At 48.0% G+C, this 9,734-nt stretch overlaps 1 protein-coding gene across 1 annotated transcript in view; it reads right to left on the bottom strand.

Annotated features, from left to right (window-relative positions):
• Positions 1-6,734, bottom strand: part of KPNB1 (karyopherin subunit beta 1) — a 23,962-nt gene extending 17,228 nt beyond the window's left edge. Inside the window, exons 1-5 of the mRNA XM_029965863.1 lie at positions 6,554-6,734; positions 4,173-4,373; positions 1,485-1,637; positions 380-439; positions 187-276 (exon numbers count right to left, since the gene is read on the bottom strand). Of these exons, the coding sequence (XP_029821723.1) occupies positions 187-276; positions 380-439; positions 1,485-1,637; positions 4,173-4,289 (420 nt within the window). The 5' untranslated portion in view covers positions 4,290-4,373; positions 6,554-6,734. The remainder of the gene's footprint in view (positions 1-186; positions 277-379; positions 440-1,484; positions 1,638-4,172; positions 4,374-6,553) is intronic.
• Positions 6,735-9,734: the final 3,000 nt, after the last annotated feature.

The raw sequence follows: 9,734 nt of genomic DNA, 5'->3' as shown, positions 1-9,734 counted from the left end.
ATACATGTGAGAATTACAAATACAAATATATATGAGAAATACAGATACAAATATGAGAATTATAAATACAAATATGAGAATTATAAATACAAATATGAGAATTATAAATACAAATAAATATGAGAATTATAAATATGAATAAATATGAGATACAAAAATGCAAATATAAGAAATCTGACTACTCACAGCAAACAGAGCAGGCCCCATGTAAGTCTCCATATACTGATAATAAAGGGACATTATCTTCACCAGGTTCTGTAAGGCAGCCACTCGTACCTTTGGGGCAAAAAAAGGGATTATTTAACACAATTCTGGTTGTTTTACCTGGGTTTGGGTGTCAGGAAGGTGCAGGGGCAAACCAAGCCCTGAATTCACTCACCCTTGTATCTGGACACTGTGTTGCTTCACAGACTACTTGCATAATAAAGTGCCTTTCAGACTAGAGAAAAGAAAGCAAAAAAGAACATTAGAAGGGGCTTTACAAAAGCACTGGAGGCTTCCTGGGGAGGCTGAATTTGAGCCTGGGCTGGCCCAGTCCCTCCTGCAGCACTTGTGAAGATCCAGGGGCAGCCCAGGGCACTCACTGCACTATTTTAAACCATTTCTGCCCCAAAGGGGGAATCCCAAGCTTTCCTTTGCAAGGGTTCAACTGGCTGTCTTTAAAATAAAAAGGGAAATAAAGACTCAGCTTTTCAGGGAAAGGAGTAAAAAAAAATCCCTGCTGTTCCCTATTTTCAGCAGTTTCTTCCAGAAAATTCCAGTCAGGACATCGATTTCTCGGGGGGGGCAGCACCTGGATTCCCACTTTTTGGCAGGAAGGAACAGATTTATTTATTATCATTATTATTTGACAGGTTATTTGACAGGACTGAGCCCACAGAAACGGAGCCTGAATGGATCCTGCACCTCCCATCCCCAATTCTGGAAGGCTCAGCTGATCCCCCATCAACACCCACCGAGGATTTTAGGGAGAGGTTTCCATGAAAAGTCCCTCTAAGCTGGAGGTTCAGCATTAATCCCACCTTCCCCACACTGTCCCTGGCAGAGAACTAAGGGATAAGACTTAAGCTGAGAGGGAAAAGCCAAAATCAGTGGGTTTGGCTGCTCTGCAAAGAGGCTCATCCCGAGGTTGGACTTTTCCTCCCCCAACGATTTCCAGAGGCCAAGTTAAACCTGGATGGGAGCCACAAGCACTTGAAAGGAAGTGCTGATCCAAGCTGGTCCTGGATCAGGAAAGCAGAGCATCCAACAGGCTCAGCTCTAAGGTCAGTTCAACTTCATTGCCCCCCTCTCCCCCCAAAAAAATACCCCAAACGTTTCCTCGGCACCGAAAATTTCCGCGGCATTTTTTTAGAGGTGAATCCAAGTCTCAGCCAGAACAGGATTATCCATCAAAACTCAGCGTGGTGCATGATTCCTCATCACAGACCATGGATTCAGCCCCGGGATCTGAGGCCAAGGGGGGTTTTTTTTTCCCTCCTCACCTCTTTGTCAAAGTTTGCTTTGGTGAATTCCAAAGAGTTCAGGAGTGCGTTGGTGGCCGCCAGCTTGACGTTGTTGCTGGGCTCTTCCTTCCTCATTCCCTGGATGATGGCTGTCAGGATCTCGTTGGATTTGTCCTGGAGCTGCTCTGGATCCTGGGAAGAAGTTTCCATGCAGTTATTTGCCACCTTAACAGCTTTTTTTTTCCATACATTAAGTACCCTCTGAGCTCAATCCTGATGTCTCAAGTTTTAGGACGTTTTGCTCCGAGCTCAATCCTGATTCCTACAAGTTTTAGGACGTTTTGCTCACTGGGAAATCCAAGGAATTCCTGCACCAGGACACCTTTGCTGCTTTTGGGATGAGGAGGAGACTGAACTGAGCACAAAAACTCCATAAATGCAAAGCCAAACAAATCCCAACTGTATCAAACATAAGCCAACAAGCTCCAGGACTTGACTTTGCTCACCCAGAATGTTAAAAAACCCACTGATTTCCAACTAATTTATGGACTGGGCAGAGCTCTACTTTTACTGGTAAATTTGCCAATATCTTTTAGACATAACAGCAAAAAAATGCACTGCCTGGAGCAGCAGCAAGGGCAGGAAACTGTTAAATCACTGTTAAACACTCAAGGCTTAGGGAATAAAGCTGTGAATACACACTAAAGATTCATTTTTCTTCGTGGCAAAATCAAGTCTGCAGGACCCACAAGTAACTGGGTGAATTGTTACATCAGGATTTACCCAGCAGAAAAATTTAAGGTTCCCAAACTACTGCCACAAAACTATGAAAACTCTAAAGGGGGGATCTTATAAAATAAATATAAGATGGGATATACCCAACCAGCAAGGCAGGGCACCCGAAAATCCAGAGGTTAGTGATCCATTCCACCCCAAAAAACCCAAGGAACAGCCCCTCCAGAGTTGCAGGGACTCGTCACAAACAGATTTCCTCTTTTATTTCACTTTTCTCCCCAGTGAAACCAACCCCTTGAAGCCAAATAAAAGCCCCAAACGAAAGATTTCCCCTCCTGCCTCACTCCAGAGAGATTCCAGCAGGGACACACGTTCTCCAGGACATTCAGTGGCACCAAAAGAGCAGCTGCTAATTCCAGTTTTTCAGCAGCAGGACACAGTTTTCCAACCAATTCCCACCAGGTCCTGCAATCCCGGGATAAACCCACCGGAGGTGCCTCCAAGAGCTCAACATTCCTGCCTCAAAAATTCCAGAATTAACAACAAGGGGGGTTCCCTACCAATATGAAGGTCAGGTTTTCCCAAGCCAGGAAGGCATCAAACACTGATCCCTGTTTTATCCCTGGTTTTATCCAACATTTGGATGCTGAGCTGGAGTTTTCCCCCGGCCTCGTGTGACCGCGGGGACACGGAAACTTAAACCTTCCCTTCAGGAAACATGACCTGGATTGGGGCTGGGAAAGCAGGTCAGTCCTTCCAGGCACCAGCCCTGGGTTTACTCCCACGGTTCTGCCAGCAGGATTAGGAACAGACAGCACAGGGAAGCACCAGCAGCCTCCTGGCTATGGAATCATGGAATTCCTAAGGCTGGAAAAGCCCTCCAAGACTGTCAAGTCATGGAACACCCCGAGCTGGGAGGGATCCAAGAGGATTATCCAATCCAACTCCTGGCCTTGCACAGGACAGCCCAAAATCCCACCCTGTCCCTGAGAGTGTTGTCCAAACATTCCCTGAGCTCCGGCAGCCCTGGGGCTGTGACCAAACCCTGGGGAGTTCCAGAGTCCAACCATCCTCTGGAGGAAGAGGCTTTCCTAAAAATCCAGCCCCACTCCCTCCTGACACAGCTTCAAGCCCAACCACAGGAGGGAGAAAGGAAGATGAGAGGTTCTGGGGAGAGCCTGGGAGCAAGATCCTCATGGAAATCCTGCAACCAGCACCTCCTGGAGCTCTGGCTGTGACCAAACCCTGGGGAGTTCCTGTGTCCAACCACCTTCTAGGGAAGAACCTTTCCTAAATCCCTCCTGACACAGCTTCAAACCCAACCACAGGAGGGAAAAAGGAAGAGAAAAGGTTCTGGGGAGACCCTGGGAGCAAAATCCTCATGGAAATTCAACCAGCACCTCCTGGAGCTATGACAGGATTGGGGCTCTGATCACTTCCCTGTGGAGTTCTGGTGTCCTTCATCCTCTGGGGGAAGAAGTTTGTCCTAAAATCCAATCTAAACATCTCTGACACAGCTTCAATCCCAACCACAGGAGGGAGAAAGGAGAAGAGGTGCTGGGAAGACCCTGGGAGCAAAATCCTCATGGAAATCCTGCAACCAGAACCTCCTGAAGCTCTGGCTGTGACCAAACCCTGGGGAGTTCCTGTGTCTAACCAACTTCTAGGGAAGAACCTTTCCTAAATCCCTCCTGACACAACTTCAATCCCAACCACGGGAGGGAGAAAGAAGGAGAAGAGGTTCTGGGGAGACCCTGGGAGCAAAATCCTCATGGAAATGCTTCAACCAGCACTCCTGGAGCTCTGGCAGGGTTGGGGCTGGTGGAGTTCTGGTGTCCTTCATCTTCTGGGGGAAGAAGTCTGTCCTAAAATCCAACCTAAGCATCTCTGACACACCTTCAAACCCAACCACAGGAGGGAGAAAGGAAGATGAGAGGTTCTGGGAGCGCCTGGGATCAGGATCCCGCCGGGAATGCCCCGGGGAGCACTCACGATGTCCTGGCAGATGTAGCCGATGGCCTCCAGCGTGGACTCCTTCATGTGCTCGGTGCTGTGCTGGTTGGTGACGTTGGCCACCAGCTGGGGGATGAGCTCTGGCCACTGGTTCATGGGGATTTCGGCGCAGGCGATCCCGGCCACGCACTGGGAGGCGGAGCTGGGCCGGTAGGTCTCCGTTCCCAGGGTCTGGAGCACCTGGAATGGGGCAGGGAAGGGGTTGGGGCAGGGCCAGGTAATCCCTGCCCATCCCAAATCCTGCCCAGCAGAGCAGTTGGCTTGTTCTGCTTCCTGCTGCAAACAGGGACCATGTTTGCATGGCCAGAAACGAGGCTGGAGAGGAACATTCCCAGTGGGAAGTGGGATCCAGCTGGGATTCCAACACATCCAGTAACTCTGGGAACACATGTGCCACAGCAGGGCAAGGGCTCAAACAATCCATCCCCACTCAGAAATCATCATAAAACAAAAATTATTAATATCACTATCAAGTTGTCATTTAAAAATTGCTACAGAGTAAAATTATTGTTATCAGTTAAAATTATAAGGACAAAGCAAAATTATTATTAGTTAAAATTATAAAGACAAATCAAAATTATTATTATTAGTTAAAATTTATAAAGACAAAGCAAAATTATTGTTATCAGTTAAAATTATAAGGACGAAGCAAAATTATTTTTAGTTAAAATTATAAAGATAAAGCAAAATTATTACTATTATTAGTTAAAATTATCAAGACAAATCAAAATTATTATTATTATTAATTAAAATTATCAAGACAAAGCAAAATTATTATTAGTTAAAATTATCAAGACAAAGCAAAATTGTTATTATTGTTAGTTAAAATTTATAAAGACAAAGCAAAATTATTACTATTGTTAGTTAAAATTTATAAAGACAAAGCAAAATTATTACTATTGTTAGTTAAAATTTATAAAGACAAAGCAAAATTGTTATTATTATTTAAAATTATAAAGACAAAGCAAAATTATTATGATTAGCTAAAATTATAAAGACAAAGCAAAATAATAATTATTATTAGTTAAAATTTATAAGGACAAAGCAAAATTGTTATTATTGTTAGTTAAAATTTATAAAGACAAAGCTGAATTGTTATTATTATTATTAGTTAAAATTATAAAGACAAATTATTATTATTGTTGTTGTTATTATTATTACTAAAATTATAGTAGAGCAAATTAACAAACCAGAAATTGGGGGTGAAATCCCTGCCCAAACACCAATTATGTTTTCTGCCAAAACAATCTACAGAACCATTCAGAGGAATAATTTCCTTTCACTTTGCAATCAATTAAAATGATTTTTTTGGGTGTTCTTCCATAACTCTTTTTTTAGGAAAAGCAGAGGGATCACACTGCTCACATCCAAGGATCATTCTCCTCCCATCAGCCAAAAAACCACTGAGCCACCACTTCTGCCACCAAACTTTAACCATCAGAGGGCTCAGGGGTCCTCAGGCAAACTCCCAACACTTAAACATCTAATTTTCTATTTGGGAATTGCAATTTTTTTTACCATTTTCTACTCTTAAAACTCCTTTTAACTCCTCAGGCCTCTGTGGTCAGGCACTGACTGTGCTCCCAGGATGGGATTGTGGAACACCTCAGGGAGCTGTTCCTTGGAAAAGGAGGGAAAACCTTCCCTGAGGGGGGTTTTCTTCTGGAAAAATCAAAGCAAAGAACTGCAGAGGAGGAGCTGTGGATTCATGGAATGGTTTGGGCTGGAAGGGACCTTAAAATTCACCCAGTGCCACCCCCTGCCATGGGCAGGGACATCTCCCACCAGCCCAGGTTGCTCCAAGCCCTGTCCAACGTGGCCTTGGGCACTTCCAGGGATCCAGGGGCATCCAAAATTTCTCTTGGTAACCTGTGCCTTGGACACTTCCAGGGATCCAGGGGCAGCCCCAGCTTCTCTGGGAAACTGTGCCAGTGTTTTAACATCCTCATGGGAAAAAACTTCCTTCTGCCTCATCCAGATCAATTCTGCCCTTTAAAACCATCGCCCCTTTTCCTCTCAGAATCCCAGAACACCCTGAGCAGGAGGGGATCCCCAAGGATCACCCAGGGCCACCCCAAAATCCCCCCCTTGCCCCTGAGAGCGTTGTCCAAACGCCCCCTGAGCTCTGGCAGGTTTGGAGCCGGGACATTCCCAGGGAATTCCAGCGCCCAACCACCCTCTGGAGAAAGAGCCTCGTCCCGATATCCCCCCAATTCTTGTATGGAATTAACACCCCACAAAAAGCCCCACAAGTCCAGATGCTGCTGCTGCTGCTGCTCCAACGGGAGACTTGGCAGGTGGAAAAATGATGGAAAAAGACATTCCAGGGCGAGAGAACCCCCCAAAACCCCGAGACTCACGTAGTTCTTGACCTCCCTGCGGGCGTTGGCGTCGATGGCCAGCCATCTCTGCTGGTACTGGGCCTTGATGTCGGGGTCCTTGGAAGTCAGGGAGTTCTTGATCTGCAGCCCCGCTGCCACTCGAGCCACTTGGCTGTTCCCGGGATTTGCCAGCACTCTGGACAGTTCCACCAGGAAGGTCGGCTGGGGACACAGAGCAGGGTCAGCCCCCGACCCCACAGAGCTGGGGGAGAACCCCCCTGAGCCCGGGAGACCCCAGGAACAGCCTCTGGGATCACCCCCCGGGAACAGCCCCTGGGAACACCCCCCAGGAACACCCCCAGGAACAGCCTCTGGGATCACCTCCCTGGGACAACCCCCCCTGGGAACAACCCCCTGGGAACACCCCCCAGAACAGCCTCCAGGAACAGCCCCCAGGAACAGCCTCGAGGATCACCCCCCAGAACACCCTCCAGGAACAGCCCCCAGGAATACCCTCTGGGAACACCCCCCAGAACAGCCTCCAGGAACACCCCTCAGGAACACCCCCTGGGAACACCCTCCAGGATCACCCTCCAGGAACAGCCTCCAGGATCACCCCCCAGGATCACCCTCCAGGATCACCCCCCAGGATCACCCTCCAGGAACAGCCCCTGGGATCACCCCCCAGAACACCCTCCAGGAACACCCCCCAGGAACAGCCCCAGGAGCTGCCAGAGCTCCAGCCCCGGCTCTATCCCGGGATTAGGGCCCTTAAGCTCCTCGTCAGGACCTCTGGAAGCGCCTCTGCTGGTTGGGATTTTTTATAGCTGTCACCTTCCCTGCTCCTGCCTGCCCCGAGTATCCCTTCAAATAAACCCCTCCCCAGGCCAAGGGATGGATTTTTCCAGGTGGGAACCAAGCCTAGCAAGGAGGGAATTCCCTGCTCCTCAATTCCTTTGCTGGAAGGCAAACACCCAAACTGGGGCTGTGAAGGGATCAGGGGCTGCTTTTGGGGTGTCACAGAGGGGTTTGGGGGGTTCCAAACTCCCTTCCCTGCACAGGTCCAGAGTCTTGGGCTCCCAGTTCTCAGTGACCCAACCCAGCCCTCCAAATAAAATTCATTTCACTTGTTCCACCCAGGACTCCTCAGCCTTCCAACTGCAGGATTTGGGGGACAAAAAATGTGGGGAAACTTAAAAAGGGCACAGCCCAAATGATGAGTAACCCCCTCTCAAGGGAATAAAACCCCCTGACATTGATGCCACTTGCTTTGCTAAAACCCTTAAGTTTTAATTAAACCCTTGATCTGACACCTTCACATTTTCAGAGGTTTCTGCTGCATAAAACAGAGCTGAAGTTTCAGGAGTTTTTTATTTTCCTGGCCCTCAGAAGCTTTTTTGCCTGCTCAGAAAACCTTTCTAGGAAACAGTGGAAGGGGCTGCATCACCTTCAAAACCATTTTACACGAGGCAGAGACGTGGTTTTACTGGAAATATTTAACTTACAGTTACATTAAACCCATTTCTGTCATCTCTTAAGGTATCTCTTAAAAAAAAAAAAGAGATTTTAAGATACACAAATATTTTAAGGCACCAAAAAAGCCTTGAAACTAAATCAATCTTTAAAAGCTCAACACACAACAAGTCCAGTGTCTTTGACTCCACGTTCTCAATGACCCAGCACAGCTCTTAAAATACAAATTCATTTTAGTTGTTCCATCCAGAACTCTTTTTAACGTTCAAACTGCAGGATTTGGGGACAAAAATGTGGGAAAATTGAAAGTGATGAGCGTAAGAAATAGAAATGGAGCAGACAAAACCCTACAAACCAACCCCACTAAACCCCTTCAAACCATCCAGATCCCTGTTTTAGACACTGATTTTACAACAAGTGAGGAACCAGCCCCAAAATAAAACGTTCACAGGACAAAATACAAAGTGTTGCTGCCACCTCTGAGAACAAAACCACCGAAATCCAAAGGTGAAGAAGCATCCTTGGGTTTCTCACTCATAAATTAGCAGGGGAAAAAATGGTATTTTTTTTTTTTGGTGGGGCTTTCAGACTAATTTCAGCTAAAAATGAGAAGCATCACATGAAACCTCCCAGACCTGAGAGTGAAAGGAAATGCAGGTGTGCAGGACCTCAGCTCCCACCTGCAGAGGGGTCAGTGAATGACTCAGAAAAGGGGCTCAATCAGCTAAAATTGAGCCTAAATTAGCTGGGGGAGGAAGAGGAAGGGGAGGAGGAGGAAGAGCAAGAGGCTCCATCACCCCCTTCCCTCTCCTGGGGCCATCCAGGCTCTTCCCACCCACCCACTGACCACATCCTGTGGTGGGAACAGCCCCGAGCTCCACATCCTCATCCTCCTCCAGGACTGAGCCCCCAGTTGCCCTCACAGCCCCTCTGGAGCTCCTCAGCCCCTTCCCTTTCCCAGCCTGGGCCATTCCACATCCTCATCCCACCCCAGGACACTCGTTTTTGGTCCCAGCACGAGCTCTGCCTCCTCTGCTCTCTCACAGGGCAGAGAATCCAAAGGAAACCTTGGAAAACCCACGCCTCCCTCAGCTCTTTCAAACACCTGAAAAGCAGGATCATGACCCGAAATCCCTCATGTCACACAGCCCAGGATCTCCAGGTCAACCCTGAGATCTCACAAACTGCAATTCAGAGGATTTAGACCCAAAAGTGATGTTTGGCACAATCCTGATTCCGAGGGGACCTCGCACACCTTTCCCAGACATGGAGACCCTGTGACTTTCCCAGTTTACACCAGTGGAGAGCAGGGCATGGAAGTGGCTGTAGGATGAGAGGTGGCAGTTTTGGGGGGATGAGAACGGGTGTGTCACAAGGACAGAGTGGAGACACCAGCACCCAGGACCCCCCAGCACCTTCCAGGACCACCCAGTGCTCCCCATTCCCTGCAAGGACCACCCAGAGCTGCAGCCCCACACCTTGACTAAGCAAAAACCCTCCTAAACCACCGGCAGCCCACCTTCCCTGCTCCAGCACAAGGATCAAACCTGGGGCTCTGGGCTTTTTCTCCTCCTTTTTTATTAATTCTTGATACATTTTTTTCTCTGCTTTAGGGTCACTGGAACTGCCCTGTGGACCATCCTTGACCACCCTGACCCCCTCTCCAGAACCCCACTGCTCCAGCACCCCCCTTGGGAGGGCCCTGGGGTGATGAGGGGGTTCTACAGGCAAGAACTGGGCCTGGGTG

Source organism: Manacus vitellinus, unplaced genomic scaffold, assembly GCF_001715985.3.
Source record: "Manacus vitellinus isolate BGI_N305 unplaced genomic scaffold, ASM171598v3 scaffold_120_pilon, whole genome shotgun sequence".
NCBI classification, from domain to species: Eukaryota; Metazoa; Chordata; class Aves; order Passeriformes; family Pipridae; genus Manacus; species Manacus vitellinus.
This window is presented reverse-complemented; position numbering and strand designations above follow the sequence as displayed.